This window comes from Podarcis gaigeae (assembly GCF_964106915.1).
Source record: "Podarcis gaigeae genome assembly, chromosome: 3".
NCBI lineage: Eukaryota > Metazoa > Chordata > Lepidosauria > Squamata > Lacertidae > Podarcis > Podarcis gaigeae.
In genome coordinates this window covers 101904443-101922446 of record NC_139680.1, presented here as the reverse complement: position 1 = coordinate 101922446, position 18004 = coordinate 101904443, and the positions used below count along the sequence as shown (strand labels likewise).

Sequence of the window (18004 nt, the reverse complement as noted above, 5' to 3'; positions counted from 1 at the left end):
GTGTTACTTGGCATCTTAAACATCAATATCTGGTTCACAGCAGTTCATTAAGATTCCCGCATAGACGACCTCACTTTTAGCATGTGACCTTTAGTATGTGACCTCCGAAACGTTTTTCAGAGTTCATGTGTCTGTCACTTGTTAGGGGCCAGTGCAGCTGGCTAGCTCCAATTTAAAATGGGATCTACAATGTCATCTTCTTGGGGCTAACACTAGAATTAGTCCTCTTGAAGGAGGGAGGGAGATAAATACATTTTCTGCTGTGCAATATCCATTATTTTCAGTGGGATTTGCACAAGAAACATTTGGTGGTGTATTGTGTTCATTCATATCTGCAGACATGAAGTAGGCAGTTCCCTTTCTATTTTTCTAACAATTTCTCCCCACACACCTTTTGTCTGTTTGTATCTAAACTGTAATTCCAGCAGGAGTTCAATATGCAGAATTTTCATGTGAGATCACTGCAGCAGACATCTTGGAGGAAAACGTTATATCCATTTAATAATTGCCAAATACATAAAATACTTCAAAAATAGGATCTGACGCAACTATATTTGCATTAACTCAAGTCTGGGCAATTCTTATTGTCTGGCATGACCATGTTTCTCGATTCATTAATATGCATCATGTGAGTTGACACAATCAATGAGATCTGGCTTCATGTTGATGCCAGTGAGGGCAATTGAGACTAACAACAAGTGAGGGAAATTTAAATAAACATTCACACACACACAAAAATGAGGACATATATTTGATTTAATGACCTCTGTCCGTGCAATCCAGTTCTGTAGATTGCAGTCATTATGTGACATTACAGTAATACCTCGGGTTACAGATGCTTCAGGCTGTGTTTTTTTGGGTTGCGGACCGCCGAAACCTGGAAGTACTAGAACGGGTTACTTCTGGGTTTTGGCAGTCACACACGCGCAAAAGCGCCAAATTGCAACCCGCGTGTGTGCAGACTCATTGCTGCGGGTTGCGAATGTGCATCCCTCACGGATCACATTCGCAACCAGAGCGTCCACTGTATATCATTGGTGTCCAAATTTCGCTGATGTTCATTAGCCAACAATGGTTCGCGTGGAATATTTGTGCGTAGGTCACCAGGCTATTGTTTGATGTTAAGGAAAGAATACAGAAAGCTGCCCTATACTGAGACACACCACTGAGCCACTGAGTTCAGAATTCTCTACTTTAACTAACATTGGCTCTCCAGGGTCACAAAGAGGCAATTCCTAGCCCTTTCTGGATATGAAACCTGGCACCCTTTTACACGGGGAGGATCCACTCCATCACAGAGCGACAGGGCTTTCTTTTAAATGTGTGGCACAAAGCAGTACGAGGGTGCAAAAACTTTTACTCTTAACAAGTACAAAATGCGATTCAGCCTTCTCCATGATAAATCTTTGGGAGCTATAAATCCACTATAAAAATATGCATATAATACATGTACTGCATACCAAAAAATACCAGTTTTAAAGACTGAGAACTGTTGGAAGTATCAAAAGCCCACCAAATACTTGAAAGTGCTGTGTCCCCTACTTGAATCAGATTTTACTGCTTTAAAGCCCAAGCATCTTTATATTAAAATTTAGGTTTTAAACAAAATTGCTCCCAAGTGGTGACTTGTTCTACCCAACTTTGATCTGCAGGCACTTTCTGTGGTTGAATTAGAAAGTCCTGAAAAGAGGGGTGAGAAGCTTGCAGTGGAATCTAAAATAGTAGTTACGTTTTCAACAGGCAGAATATAATCCTTTTACCTTAAATGTATTGAAAAAATATGCAGCAAACATATTGTGGTCTATTTGACTGTGTTTAGATGATCAAAATGTATTAATACTTTCCCACTGTGGAAACTTAATATAGTTCTGAATTCTAATAAAGCATATTAATGTTTTTTAAGTGTCTGTAATACAAATCTTTCTGGAACTTAAAAAAAACCCTTTTTTAAGCAAAGATTTCTGCATAAGCACTTTCAAGGCAGTATATTTTCGTGGAATTTTAGGATTGTATATTAAAATTACGAAGGAAGTCTGTATGTAAAAAGCAGGCTGCAATGGCAGATCTTCCTATGACAATTAATTACAGCATGGGCAAACTATCCAGTTTCAGAGTGTGTGTACTGCAAAAGAATTGCACTGGAAAAACCAGGGGAACGTTTAGAAATTACAGTGAGGTAATGGACCCAAGCTCCCTGTTTGGGGATCTTGGTAGAGTAATATAATTTTCTTCTTCGCTGCATTGCATTAGTCTACTGGGTAAGGTGGTTTTCATTAATTAGATGCCGATGTTTGCCAAAAGAAAATCCCAGAGAAAATGCTCATTAAGACAGGATGTTAAGCAGATTATGTGTATTATGTGGCAAAATTGCAACATCTGGTTTATGGATTATATTTCATGCAGATTGATATTTTAGGGGGTCTTGTGCCATAGCTTATTTTTTTATTAAAAAAATACGTAGTATTTAGTACTGCACATATGGGAATCTCCTTTTGTAACTTGCACAACTCAAAGTGCCATTAATACCAGTTAATCTGGTTGGAGTATTTCCTTCTCTTCCCATGCCACTATTCTCCACTATATCCTAAGGAATATTCTTCTTCTTTGGTTTTCACTCCTAGCCGAGTAAGATTGTCTTCCATAAACATGGTTTTAAAATTGAGTCTCTAAGTGACTGTGGAGGCCAATTCTGGATCTGGACATCCTTCCACAGTGGGGACATGGGGTTCCGGGCAGGAGTTGATCATGGTGAGGGTTTGCCAAGTGTGCCTTCCTCTTAGCATGTTTCTCCCTTTCATCCTGAATTTGAAGTATGGCCACAGCCATACTTCACCAGTTTTATCCCTCTCTTCATTTCCTTCCATTTCCTTTATATTTTCCTCTGTTATGGGCTCTTTGGGGCAGTGCCATACCTATGTATGGTTCAATATAAATACTGGTTGGATCCAGTGGTTCCGCTTGTACTCACAGACTGTTCTTTGATCCAGCAGAACAGGAAGGGAGGCTGCTTTCACTGATTCACCCTTGCAACCCCTAGCATGCTGTTCCAATTTATCTCCCAACCCTCTCTTGAGCAGATTTGGGGGGCTAGAGGAGAGATGGGGGCTGCATGCGGGAAGGGTGTGTATCCAAAAATAACTCTCGTCCCCCTTTCCGTTGGATCAAAGAGCCTTCTGCCACCAGAGGAGCACCATTGGGTACAACTCAGTAATAAGCAAAGCGTGCTTGTTGATTGAAAGCTTCATATTGTCAAAGCATACAGTTTGCATACAGTTCTCAAACTTAATCTGTTCTGGGAGTCCGTTCAACTCCCGAAACCATTTGAAAACCAAGGCGCAGGTTCCGATTGGCTGCAGGAACTTCCTGCACTCAAGGGGAAGCCGCGTTGGACATTCAGCTTCCGAAAGACGTTCACAAACTGGAACACTCACTTCCAGGTTTGCAGCGTTCAGGAACCAATTTGTTCAGGAGCCAAGCCATTCAGGAACCAAGGTACCACTGTATATCACTCAATGTTGCAGTCATTAGCTCATGAGTTTCCAAGTTTACATTTGTTATTCTTTTTAACTGGGTGAGGGAGAAAGTACATGTTCAGTTTGTTAATTCTGTGTTGTTTTGGTTGTCTGGCTAATTGGTAACTGCAAAATTTCTAATTCGTAGATGCACTGAGATGATATGCCATCTGTCTCCTTAACTTCTTGTGCAAACATAATTATGACTCATGGAAACCCTCTCCTGGGGACTGAGAGACCCTCTAGAAAAGCATGGGGTACGTCGCGCTGGGGCACTGCATTTGGAGGGAAGGATAACCAAAACTTGGGTGGTGGCAGCTGGCAAGAGTTTTGCTTGTTCAAGCTACATCTGCCATATTTGAGGTAATGCTCCATCCCATGCCAGCTCCTTGTGCCATACCCTAGACCTTCTGTGAGGGTCTCCTCTGCCCCAAAGAAGGCTTTTCTTGTTCATAGGGACCGCAGCAGGGAAGAAGGGGTGGGAAAGCCCCCATAATCAGACTTACCTGGTGGAACAAGAGTCCACTTGGACAGCTTTGAATGCAGCTAAAGGAATTTGCATTCTCCCTGTTACTGGGTGGTCAATTCACTGCAGTAGAACAACGTTGTGCTTTGGATAGCTCTTCGAAAACAAGGTTTTAGAAACTGTGTATTGAACTAAAGTTTTAGATTGTGCTTAGTTGTTTGCATTTATTAACATTTCAGCTGCATGTGTGGTAGTAATTGCATTCAGATGTGTACACTGCAAGAATCGTTTGCCTATTTTCTGCAACAAACATGGTCATTGCTGGCAGATCTCTAACCTTCAGAAACCTCTCTGGAAATGATCCTTTCCATCCATTCCAGTGGATATTCCATTTCTAAAAAACCCGCCATTAAAAATATTATAACCTGAATTGGCCTTTCATTTTAAGATCTAAACTCAAACGAATTGACTAAGAACGTGGGCAACTCAATGAAGTATGAAAACCAATCTCAATATATATGTTACAGTGAGTGTCCAAAATATGATGAATTTTGACTTGTGAACATTGATAGCTCCAGTTAAACCTTGGAAGGCTGCAGTCCTATACCCACTTACCTGGAGTAAGCCCGTGTTTTGTAGTACAGTGTTGGACAACAGCCTTGGAGCCCAGGGTTCAAATTCCCACATAGCTATGAAGTAAATTGGGAGGCCTCAGACCAGTCACTATCTCTCAAGCATAGCCTACATCATAGGGTTCTTGTGAGGAGAAAATGAGAACTATTTTTCCTACCTTGAGCTCCTTGGAGGAAAGGTTTGATATATATATATATTTTATAATATTTTTTATTAGTTTTATAAAATACAGAAAAAAGAATAAAGAGCATATTATAAGAGTAGAAAAAGAAGATTACAAATTTTCTTGTTCTTTTTTCCAAATCTACTGGACTTCCCCGCGTCCTCCCAACCCTGCATTCTCTGTGATACATAACATCAGCAATTTGTTAACTTGTTTCAATACTTGTTGTATCTTTCATTTTATCATGTTACCCAATTTCAAATATTATAACCCAAATCATGTACATTTTCATTTAAACACAATAAAGTTGTTTCATTATTCTATCTCTGACTTCTTGTACCTTAATTTCCATTTCTTTAGGTTAACATTACTGAAGCGAGAATTTCCTAAAAGGTGCATTTTTTAACATTCATACAACTTATAATGTTTTTCCAGATAGTCCTTAAATTTTTTCCAGTCCTCCTCGATTGTTTCTTCTCCCAAGTCTCGGATTCTGCCAGTCATTTCGGCCAATTCCATGTAGTCCATCAACTGCGTTTGCCATTCCTCCAGTGTGGGTAAATCTTGTGTCTTCCAATGTTTTGCAATCAGAATCCTTGCTGCTGTGGTGGCGTACATAAAAAAAGTTCTATCCTTCTTAAACACCCTCTGGTCCACCATGCCCAAGAGGAAGGCCTTTGGTTTCTTAGGTAAGGTAAATCTAAGTACCTTTTTTAGTTCATTATGAATCATTTCCCAAAAGGCCTTCACTTTCGGGCAGGTCCACCAGAGGTGAAAGAATGTCCCTGAGGAAAGGTTTGATATAAATGAAATAAGCCCCATTTAACTTGATGGGCCTTACTTCTAAATAGACATCCATAGGCTTGTCCTAGAAGTGTCTAAAACAGGGGTGGCTAACCTGTGGCCCACCAGATGTAGTGGGACTCCAGCTGCTATTAGTCCAAGCCAGCATGACCAATGGTTAAGGAAGCTGGGATCTGTAACCCAGCAACACCTGTAGGACTGCAGGTTAGGCACCCCTGGTGTAAAATTCATTACACCCCTGATGTAAAACATCATTGTTGGATGTTAAAGTAACCTAAATGTGAATATAGCATCCATTGGCATAGGCTAAGAAGTGGAATACGAGTGTTCCTTATGTATTTCAGACCTTCTCTCCATTAATTTGCATTTACATATTGAATGTTGGTCGTAATTTTAGTTGGCATTTTCTTAAAGAGGGGAAGAGAAAGAGGGTTTGCTGCATTTATCTCCATCTACTGAAATACATATATGTTTATTTTTCCTTTCTTAACTTTTGTGTATATGTTTACTTTTTTGTCCAAAGCTTAGGGCATGTTCATTTACAGCTAACTTTAAATACTAATCAATGCAGGGGTTCTTAAAAAATAAATAAATACTCCTAAAATATGTTGGTGTTGATACAAGTGGTCAGTAAGCAGTTAATTGCAATGTGTCGTTAGCAAGCACCTCCTCAGTTATTACAGACACAAATAAAAGGCAATACTTGGAGAAGGGTTGATTATTTATTGTAGGCCCTATAGCATGCTTTCCAAATATAGTCAACTGGAAGTTGTTGTTCAATATGTGTGTTAAACATAAAAAAACCAAAATTCAAAACCAACAAAGCAGCATTAGATAAACATACAAACTATCACAGGCATCCTAACATTGTCAAGTTCCAATATACCCATCCCTCCTGCTTCCCATATATCAGAATAAATATCTAGTATTCCGACAGTTGTCCATTAACAAGCTAGTGTTAAATGTAGTGTGCCAGTGTGTTTTGTTCAGTCCAACACAAGCCAAATGGAGTTAGGGAGACGAGGAAGTTGCTTGTGACAAAGTTTGTTTTCCTTCCTTTCTTTTAACATCCAATACCCATTTATTCTGGCTCCATTTTCTGTGACCTTGCAGTAAATTTGAGGACGTTTTTCTACACGCAAAAGCATTTCACTTTGTTCTTAGCAATGACATTTAAAAATAGAGGTGGTCAATATGCATTACGGCTGAGATGGAGCTGTCTGTTTAATATTGATTTCTGTTCCAAGTGCCCTCCAAGCACGTTTATTTGGGTGAAAATGATCTATGAAATATGTAACCAGATTAAACAGCCTCTCTTTTAAGGGGGGGGAATACATCTGTAATCACTAAGGACACTGTTGACATGGAAATGAGTGCTTTTCCTTGACTGAACAAGGCTCTATGAGGGAGCAAGAAAATGACATTGTTTCTTTGAAGATAGCTTTTCATTTATAATTCTGGGGTGAACAGGAAGTTGTTAAGATGTTGCTAGAATTCTTATAGTCTTGCAAGCTGTTAATGTTGAAAATGTATGCATAGATATATAGGGTTGTATCCAGTGCTGCAGTTCTGTTCAAGCAAGAGACTTTCCCATCCTCTTCTGCTGTGGGATACACCCTCAAAATCTGGGATTCTTATGGTCTTGCAAAGTGCTCATGAGATACGATGTATAGGGTTTGCTCCAGAGGCACCAGGTTTGGGGAAGTCTGGTACACTGAATCTTCCTGCGTCATTCTGAACCAATCAATGCTCTCCTTCCCACCTAAGCAAAAACTGGTTGGGGTTTTTTAATTAAATTCCCCTCCCCACTTTTCCAGTTTACAGCACAGCAGAGTGGATTTTTGTCATGGCAAAAGAGGCCCTAAATCCATGCTTTTTCCCTCAGTTAGCTGTATGTAGGAATAGGCATTCCAGGTCCTGTAAAAAGCAGGCTTGGAGTCACCACCTGTCAGCTTATAGGATGTTACTTCATGTCTGCCGATCAGCACAGGGCCGGCCCACCCATGAGGCGCAAGGTGAGGTGACTGCCTCAGGTGGCAAGATCCACAGGGGCAGCAGATCTGGCTTCTAAGCAATCACCAAGATCCTTGGAGGCGGGATCTGTCATCTCCTCAGCAGCAGCCCCCTCCCCATGCTGCATCTACAGCAGCCTCTTGGCGAATAGGAGGCACTGCTGGTCTCTTCGCACCCTTGTTCACAATGAAGTTCTTAATTTCCCCCTTTTTCCTGATGTAGATCTTCGCTCACTCCTTCTTTCCTGGCGGCCATTTTGTGGTTCATGTCAGGTGCATCTTGGGCCGGCCCTGGGTCAATAGCACTTCAAAACACGGGCAGGGCGGGCTCTGTGCAAGGCCTATGTGGTACTTTGAAGTCCCAGTGATCATCACTGTGTTGGGTGATAGGCAGGTGGTCAGCTTGTCCACCCAGAGGTGCACCTAGGGGAGTATGACCAATGTGGTCGCACTGGGTGTGGAGTTTTTGGGGCACCACAAATATGACATCCAAATTGAGAGGGGGGGTTGAATATATTTCTATGCACCCCAGGCTTGAAACATTATGAACTTCAAAAAGTTTCTAATCTATAGAATATTTGCTTTGCTTTCCGTTATTTTTAATGTTTACGTATAAGGTTTTTAACACTCATTGGAGGAAGCCTCAGCGATATTGGAAAGTCAGCCATGCAGCAAAATGTGGATGTGATAATTAAAAATGAAGGGCTGGAAGGAACTGCAAAAAAGTTGAATACAACGGGGCAAACACTGCAAATAATAATCGATGGACTAACTCAACCTGAAGGCTTTGACATCCGACAAGGTAAGAGATTTGAAGGCATCTGCAGTTTCCCGTCTTGTCTGCTTGTGTTCTTATTTATTAAGCCAGTGTCGTGTTTAGATGGATGGATGGAGCGGACAACTCCCCTTAAGTTGTCCGGGGCAAGAAAGCATTGTGTTACTCTGTGGGTTGGGTAGCATGTGTTAGTTTTGTAATTAAGAAATTTGAATCCTGCCTCTAAATCATGGTCCTTGAAGGCCCTAGGAGGACAGACCTATAGGTCTTCATGAATCAGAGTGCTTTAGTATGCTTCCACACAGGATGAGTTTATCGATCCCTAACCTGCTTGGGCTAGCTCTAGTGGTCCAACCTTCTTTGAAGATGGATTGTAAATCTTCTCCCTTTTCCCTGCTTGAATAATGCAGAAAACGTGAGACTGAGAAGCAAATGATTTGTGCTGTGCTCAAATGTAACGTTCTGTTTTTGTGGGCAGGCTGGGCTGCATGTTTCCTGAAGGTTAGGAGCTTAGATCTTTCCTACAATGGAAAGCTATCTGTTTAGGAAATAAAGAATGAAGCATGCACTCTGAAGAACAGGGAAACAGTGGGTTGGATCCATGAAAAGACCACTGTCCCGTCCCCCCCGTCCCCCGAATGCTCTGGGGACTTTCTGGTGCAGCCTGGGAGGTAGTATTGAGAGCTGATGGGGAAAGGAGGAATCAGTGAAAATTGTCTTCCTCCTGCCTCTGGTAGGGTGTCCCATGAGTTAAACTCTGCTCACAGGAAGTCTGGATCCAACCCAATGAAACTGGTAAAACTTTTTAAAATAAAAAAACCCACGTACCCAATTTCTGTCTGTCATTGCCCCCGCCGTGCACCTCAAAAAAATAGCAATCCCACCAAACTCCCTTATAATGGGACTCCTGTTGCCACGGTATATATTTAGGCACCAATAACCCAGTTCAGAAGCAATTGTGCATAATTATGTAAAAGCCATATATTTTTAAAACACTCAATTATCTGCTTAGCCGAACATAAGAAAGTAAAAACGTTTTGGGTTGCCAGCATCAGTGAAGAGAACTAATAAAACTAATGGGGAATAAAGCATATGGTCTTGCAGTCTATGTTTTAATTAGGCAGTGGACTGAGCAAAACTACAACCTTTTTCATGTGCAAATGTTTAACAGCTGATCATATATTTGGAGCAAATCAGGGGTAGAGGATGCAGTGGCTCTCGGACGTGCCAGGAATAGCTTTTTGTTGTTTTTTAAGAGCAGTTTGTAAAATATATATAAGTGGCTCTTGAGTTGCTGCCTAAGCCCATCTCCGCTACAACCATTAAACACTATTTACTTAGGGTTTAGGGGTTTTGTTATTTTTATTTTGGGGGGAGAAAAACACTGGAAAGTGCCTGCACTGCATAGTGTAATATTGCAAGAAGCTTAACTGTTTGGGAGTTGAGTAATTAAGTTCATTCCTTCGCTGGAAACTTTGATGTCATGCAGTCTACGGCTACCCTTGACTATATATGGTCTCCTTGCCCGCCTTTCTTCCACAAAGCTTTCCAAAAATATTAGAAACATTCCCACTGATTTCAGGTGACGCCACCACCTTGTATTTAAAAATAAATACATGTTTTGTGCATCACTTTTGATTCCAAGACTTAGGATTTGAGTTGTTGTTTTTCTGCTGGGAAATTTGAACATGTCCCTGCTAAACCCACAGTGACAGTGTGTTGGGAGATGCATAAAATTGTGGTCTAAAAATAACAAGCACTTGGTGAAACTGAACAAAGGGAGTCTCAAGCGAAGTTCTGCATTTCCTCAAAGTAGCATACAGTTGGGACCGTGAAATCACACGATATACAATTCTTGGGATTGTACTGTTTTGGAAAAGAAAGAGAAATACCCTTCTTGCAGAAGGGAGAGGGCTTGGTTGGAATCCCATCGTGGATGAGTTAGGCCCCCATGTCAAGGGAGGTTTTGAAATAGGACACCCGAATCCTGCAGTCTGAAATTGTACCCTTGTACCATGTGACTTGGGACGCGGGTGGGGCTGTGCGTTAAACCACAGAGCCTAGGACTTGCTGATCACAAGGTTGGCGGTTTGAATCCCCGCGACAGGGTGAGCTCCTGTTGTTTGGTCCCTGCTCCTGCCAACCTAGCAGTTCGAAAGCATGTCAAAAGTGCAAGTAGATAAATAGGTACCACCCCAGCGGGAAGGTAAATGACATTTCCGTGTGCTGCTCTGGTTCGCTAGAAGCGGCTTAGTCATTCTGGCCACATGACCCGGAAGCTGTAAGCCGGCTCCCTTGGCCAATAAAGTGAGATGAGCACCGCAACCCCAGAGTCGTTCGCGGCTGGACTTAACTTTCAGGGGTCCCTTTACCTTTACCTTTACCATGTGACTTATCTGAATGTGCAGATTAATGTGTGCCTAAGTCTCCAAATGTGATTCTGAAATACCATTTGCACTGAAGAGCAACACCTTAAAAACACAGTTTTATTGTGCTGTACAGGTGGGTCCTGCGACAGAATGTTGCACGGTTTAGCATCCCAGTCACCTGTGCCCAGTTCCAGAATACTCTATTCCATCCATTTCCCTCACCAACTTTCAAGATTTACTCCAACAGTGAGTCAGCAGTCCAAGCCCTCTGAGCATTCTCTGCCCTCATTTCTGGGGGGGGGGGGGCATCTTAGGGGGAGTTATAGTCCAACACTGAGAGGACCCTAGGTTGGGAGAAAGCAATCTTACTACTTTAGAACTAGTTACAGATAGGTAGCCGTGTTGGTCTGCCATAGTCAAAACAAAAAAAAATCCTTCCAGTAGCACCTTAAAGACCAACTAAGTCAGTTCTTGGTATGAGCTTTCGTGTGCATGCACACTTCTTCAGATACACTGAAACAGAAGTTTCCAGACCCTTCTATATAGTGAGAAGGTGGGGAGGGGTATTACTCAGAAGGGTGGTGGGAATGGGTGATTGGCAGATAGCTGTGATGAGCCTGTTGACGACTCTTAACGACTGCAATAGGTCTTACAGGAAAAAGCAAGGGGTGAAAAGGTGAAAAATGGCTTTGTCATGTATAATGAGATAAGAATCCAAGGTCTTTGTTCAGATCAGGTTTCTCCATGGTTTTAAGTTTGGTGATAAGTTGCAGTTCAGCAGCTTCTCTTTCCAGTCTATTTCTGAAATTCCTTTGTAGTAAAACAGCTACTTTGAGATCTTGTATAGAATGTCCTGGGAGATTGAAGTGTTCTCCTACTGGTTTCTCTGTCTTGTGATTCCTGATGTCCGATTTATGTCATCTAACATTGTGTATGCCATCAAATGCCAACAGTGTCCTTCAGCTCTCTATATTGGACAAACAGGCCAGACCTTACGCCAAACAATAAACGGACATAATAATAATAAGAATAAACAGACAAACAGGCCAGACCTTACGCCAAAGAATAAACGGACATAAATCGGACATCAGGAATCACAAGACAGAGAAACCAGTAGGAGAACACTTCAATCTCCCAGGACATTCTATACAAGATCTCAAAGTAGCTGTTTTACTACAAAGGAATTTCAGAAATAGACTGGAAAGAGAAGCTGCTGAATTGCAACTTATCACCAAACTTAAAACCATGGAGAAACCTGGTCTGAACAAAGACCTTGGATTCTTATCTCATTATACATGACAAAGCCATTTTTCACCTTTTCACCCCTTGCTTTTTCCTGTAAGACCTATTGCAGTCATTAAGAGTCGTCAACAGGCTCATCACAGCTATCTGCCAATCACCCATTCCCACCACCCTTCTGAGTAATACCCCTCCCCACCTTCTCACTATATAGAAGGGTCTAGAAACTTCTGTTTCAGTGTATCTGAAGAAGTGTGCATGCACACGAAAGCTCATACCAAGAACTGACTTAGTTGGTCTTTAAGGTGCTACTGGAAGGAATTTTTTTTACTTTAGAACTAGTGAGACCTTATTCTGGATTCTGCCACGCTTATTTATGATCTCCAGCAGTGAATTATTCTGGGAAGCTCTGTTTGCTGCCCCCTCTGTTAAGTTGCAACATATAACATAGCTGTAGCTTTTAATTAGTTATGTGTTAACTACCATAATAGTCTTTTGGCTCGGCAATCGAGTAAAGCTTTTTTTTCTAATGAGGCTGGATAGTGTCTTGAGGACCAAGAAAGTCTGGGTTATATTTTACATGGCTGACTTCAAAATGTCTGGGCTTCCAAAAAAACCCCATCATCATTATTCTTTTTTTACACAATACATAAAACAGTAATATTCATCAGGTATTCATTCATTATACAGAAATTACTCTTGTGTCAGAGGGTAATATTCTGTTTCTTTTGGAATCATATGGAGCTGTTTCATCTCCGATTGTTTCACCTCTAGCCCTGCTTTCCCAGTATTTTTACATTGGGTGTTGCCATCCTAGCACATTCTAAACCTATGCCAACACTTGAATGAGCCCTTTTGGATATCTGTTGTGCATTCCCATTGTCTTTTATAATAATGTTTCTTAAACCGAAGGACTTGATGCTACAATTCCCCATTCACTAAAGCAACAGGATTTGCTATTTTGTCCAGGGCTTTAATATGTGTGCTGCGGCTAATAAAATCCCCATGTATATATACCAAAAAGTTAATAGGTGTTGAATGAAGCTTACTCCCTAGGAGGTTTGTTGAGGACTGCAACCCTAAGGAACCTTCTGTTTTGGAGATGTACAGACTGTACAGCCATGGCAGCAGCCAACCAGCTCTGAATTTTGGGGGGTATGAATAGGTGTGTGTTCCATTGGTTTATAATGTCACCAGAGTGCTTTAGGTGAACTGCCTGTTTATGTAGACCACAAGCACTGAAATATAATTAAAATTATAATTATGATTATACAGCTGTATTTTGAGCCATCTATAAGCAGGAGTGTGTGTATATACACACACACACACACACACACACACACACTTGAACAAACAAGAGCTGTATGCCTGGACGACCAAACTGCACCCCTGTTTTTTCCAAGTTCCAGATAGTTTTTGATGCTAGCTTTAACATATAACGTGAACCACTTTGAGCACCAAATACAACTTTTAGCAAAACAATAGTCTGCTGTACTTTTGTCTCAAACCGCACCGCTCACACTGCCCTAAACTCACCCCTGAAACCACCCCAGGGTGCCTGGGGTATTCACAACAGAAGGAAATCTTCTTTTGGTATGGTGGCTTGCCTCTCATTGCAAGTAACACACATGAGAGGTGGTGACTCCAGTCTGGAGCATGGTGGGGCAAAAGGTTACAAAAAGAATTAATTCCATTTCATGGTACCGGTCAGCTCACCCTGTCCTGCTGACTATTAACTTAAAAACAAAACACCCCACCAAGTTCAAGTACAGATTGCCTAAGAAACATTGCCCTTAACAGAGATGCTGAGTATATTTTCTAATTCTGTCAGAAGCTGCTCAGAGTGGCTAGGGTAGCCTAGTCAGGTGGGTGGCATATGAATAATAAAATTATTGTGATTATCATCATCACCATCATCAAGCACATGGTCATCTGCAGATTGTCCATCATGCACCTTACCTGAATAACTTTTTAAAAAATGTTTCCTCTTTACGTCACAGATTTTGATAAACCTGATTTCAAGAGAAGCATTGTTTGTCTTGAAGACTTAAAAGTTGGAACTGTCCTGACAGGAAGAGTTGTGAATGCTACTCTCTTTGGAGTCTTTGTTGACATCGGCGTTGGCAGAGCAGGATTGATTCCCATTCGGAACATAACCGAAGACAAGCTTTCCAAAGAAAAGAAAAGGAGGAGTCTTGGCCTGGGCCCGGGAGAAAAAGTTGAAGTCAGAGTACGTGAAATTGACATTCCACGATCCAGAATAACACTGGACCTTATACGTGTATTGTGAGCAGTTTGTTGGCACTTTTCAAGGGCTACCATCTTATCACGATGAGCAGAGCGCAGCTGAAAAACGAGGACCAATTCAGGCTGTCGGCAACCTAGACTGCGTTGGGGAGTCTAGAAGCTCAGAATCTGGCCAGAAATTTGCACAGAGACTCCCGACTGTATGAAACAATGCTATGATTTGTGGCAGGGTTGAGCAACCTGTGGCCCTCCAGATGTGGTTAGACTCCATCTCAGCCAGCACGGGCAGCGGCCAGAGATGATGGGAATTGTAGTTCAACATCTGGAGGGCCATCCCTGATTCATTATGGGGGAGGCTATATATGTGGCTACTGCAGTTTGTACGAGCCAGTAAAAAATTGTGAAAAATCCAAATGGGTGGGGGGAGAACCTCCCATGGGGGGCAGTGGTTCCTCCCAGCCCTGGCCAAGATGCAAACTCACTGGGGGCCTTTGAATTCCAAGACATGATTCTATAGGGGCCCACTAAATGTCTGAAGTGAGTCTTAGTTTCTCCAGCAGAGGAAAAATTACTAAATCTAGCCATTTAAAGCAGAAATTCTTGATTTCTAATGGTTTCATCTACCTTTCCTGTACTTGCATGTCTTTCCTTGCGGAGGCGGACAGAAATACAACGCTGGAACAATTGAGCAGGCCGTACCTCAAACTCAGCCCTCCAGATATTTTTGGCCTACAACTCCCATGATCCCTAGCTAGCAGGACCAGTGGTCAGGGATGATGGGAATTGTAGTCTCAAAACATCTGGAGGGCTGAGTCTGAGCAAGCCTGCCTTAGATGTATGGAATGTATTGAGCTCCAGAAACTGGTTGGCAGGTCCCACTTTTCCACTTGGCAATTCTATTAGGAAGGCTTATTAAGTCTCCCTCCCCATCGCCCACACTTTTCTGCTCCTCAAGCCAACGTCACTTTTCTACTCGTAATCAAAAGGCGTGTCGGAAGGCCATCCTAGCTCTCATCCACGGTATCATGTGACACGACAATGACATCGTGTGATTGGCAGGGGGTTATCCTGCCCACCTGTCAAATTTGGCCCACACGGCTGATCCTGATAAAAGATTAGTTCCATGGAGCCAAAAAGGTTCCACACCCCGATATAAACACATGAAGTAGTACAACCCTGGCAGAGGTTTATTCCTGGGTAGGTTGCCTTGGTGGCTTCAGAGTGAGCACTTGCCCTAGACTTGAACAAACACCTATTAAACTTGGGATTCCTCTTATAAGTAAGGTGAATCTTAAAATAAATGTACGCTCCAAGCAACGGCTTGCTTGGTTTGTTGCAGATTAAATTGCGATCTTCTGTTCAGCTTCAAAAAAAGAATGTTTCCTGGATCTGTTTCTAAGATGTCAAGGGGTGGGTGGTTGCTAGTTTAAAATTTTTAAAAAGAAGTTATGCGAAAGGAAGGTTGTCTAAATTTACCAGGATAATTGTAGGAACTGCAGTGCCAACCTATTGAAATGGGATTTGTAACCAACAAATGCAGATTTATTATTTTTTTTGTATATATTTTTAGCTGCAGGATATAATAATTAATTTTTAATTTACTTTGTTGACAAACAATATGGAAATGTTTTCATCAAGACGAGAAACTTTGTCCAATGATGTCTTTTGAAAATCTTTTTATTAAAAAAAAAATAAACTTTATTCTTTGCTTGAGTGTTTCCCTCCATCTGCTTCAGCAATTTGTTTGTTTCATTTACTGGTATATAGCACATTTTTCTTCCAAGGAGCTCAACCTGGCGTGTACTTGGCTCTCCCCCCCCCCCCATTTCATCCTCACAATAGCCCTGTGAAGTAGGTAAGGCTGAGACATGGCGACTGACCAAGTCACCAGTGAGCATCATAGCTGAATTTGAAACCTGGTCTCCCAGGTCCTAGTCCAACGCTCTAACCATTGCAGCATCTCTAGATGGCCAGCTTTGCCAGATGGCTATGTTGAGAAGGCTGCCTCTTAGAGAAAGTCAGGGCAGGCCTGCAGGTGCTTTCAGAAGGCACAGCCTACTTATCAGACGAGACAGCCAAATAATCAATAAGCCTTTCATTCATGCAAGCTCATCAAAAGGCAGTGCTTAACTCCTGTACATAACACATGCACACACCTCTGTGGCTTTAGCAAGGTGCAATAAATTGGCTTCTAAGTAGTAGGGAGACTTGTTTTAAGCACTTTGTCTCGTGGAAATAAATTTCTAAATGAACTGGGATGGCTGCCAAAATCTGTGCCGCAGGAAAAGCGGTATAAATTATGTCTCGCTCTCCACCCTACATATATTTTTGGGATACGCTATTTAGATTAGGGTTGCAGTCATGATTAGCAGGATAGTGTGAAAAACATACTGCCAGTGCTGAAGATTAATAAAAGAACTGGTTCTGCTAGTCCTTCGCCCTTTCAGAGCTAATGGAAAACTGCACCTGAGAACACATGATTTGCTTCATAAGAAGACAGGTGAGTTCTGTGTAATTTATACCAGGCAATAAAACGTTTATATAAACACAACAAAGAAATGTGTGTTTGGAGCATTACCCAGATGATTAACTTCTCATCTCAGAATCCTTAATTTGATATGTTTATTCCATAATGGATGCAAAATTAACAACTGTTTCCGTCAGAGCTAGACTATGTCTTCGGTCTGTAGACTTAACCCTTCCTCTTCCCTCCACCATAGAAGATTAGTAAAAAGAAGTTCAGGAAGAACTTATTATAAGTTTTTGGATTTTGATCGGTGAGGCCATCTGAACGTGTGATAAACTTGGAAGAAATAGTTGCCCTTTGATCTGCCAGTGGTATTTTAGTATTTAGGCATCGGTTTATTGGAGCTATTGGAAGAAAGGTGTTTGAAACAGCATTTAGCTTGATAAAGCCATCTTCTTGGGCTTTGCAAGAAACAAAATTGGCTTCTGCCATAAAATATTGGCTTTGTCTTTAACGCTTCAGTCCTGTGCAAGTTGACTCCGAAGCACGGTGGGGCTTACTCCCAGGCAAGTGTGCAGAGGGTTGCAACTCTTCAGTGGAAGAGCTCATCCTTTGCATGCAAAAAAAGTTTCCAGGTCGAGCTCGAAACGTCTCTTATCTGATATCCTGGAAAATTTCTGTCAGTCTGTGTAGAACAAGGTTTCCCAAACTTGGGCCTCCAGCTGCTTTTGAACTACAATTCCCATCATCCCTGACTACTGGTCCTGCTAGCTAGGTATGATGGGAATTGTAGTCCAACAACAGCTGGAGACCCAAGTTTGGGAAACTCTGGTGTAGAGGGACTATTGGAGCCAGATGGTCAGCTTCCTCTATTGCCAGCATACTGTGCTGTTGTTTCCTGGACACAGTGGAGGAAAACTAAAGTAAGATGCTGGCTTACACTGAGCCAGACAGGCTCAGTATTGTCTACACTGTGATTGGCAGCAACTCTCCAGGGTTTCAGACAGGAAGCACTCCCAGCCCTACCTGTGGATGCTGAAGATTGAACCTGGAACCTTCTGAATGCAAAGCTGATGCTCTACCAAATTGTGTTGAGCTTTCCCTACAACCAAGAGGCATATAAACCTTGTGAAATACCGTATTTTTTGCTCTATAAGACTCACTTTTTCCCTCCTAAAAAGGGGAAATGTGTGTGTGTCTTATGGAGCGAATGCAGGCTGGGCAGCTATCCCAGAAGCCAGAACAGTGAGAGGGATCGCTGCTTTCACTGCGCAGTGATCCCTCTTGCTGTTCTGGCTTTTGGGATTCAGAATATTT

At 41.9% G+C, this 18004-nt stretch overlaps 1 protein-coding gene across 1 annotated transcript in view; it reads left to right on the top strand.

Moving 5' to 3' along the window:
- SRBD1 (S1 RNA binding domain 1) overlaps window positions 1-14634 on the top strand; it is a 173580-nt gene extending 158946 nt beyond the window's left edge. Inside the window, exons 20-21 of the mRNA XM_083733186.1 lie at window positions 8208-8392; window positions 13974-14634. Coding sequence (XP_083589312.1) covers window positions 8208-8392; window positions 13974-14263 — 475 coding nt within the window. The 3' untranslated portion in view covers window positions 14264-14634. The remainder of the gene's footprint in view (window positions 1-8207; window positions 8393-13973) is intronic.
- Window positions 14635-18004: the final 3370 nt, after the last annotated feature.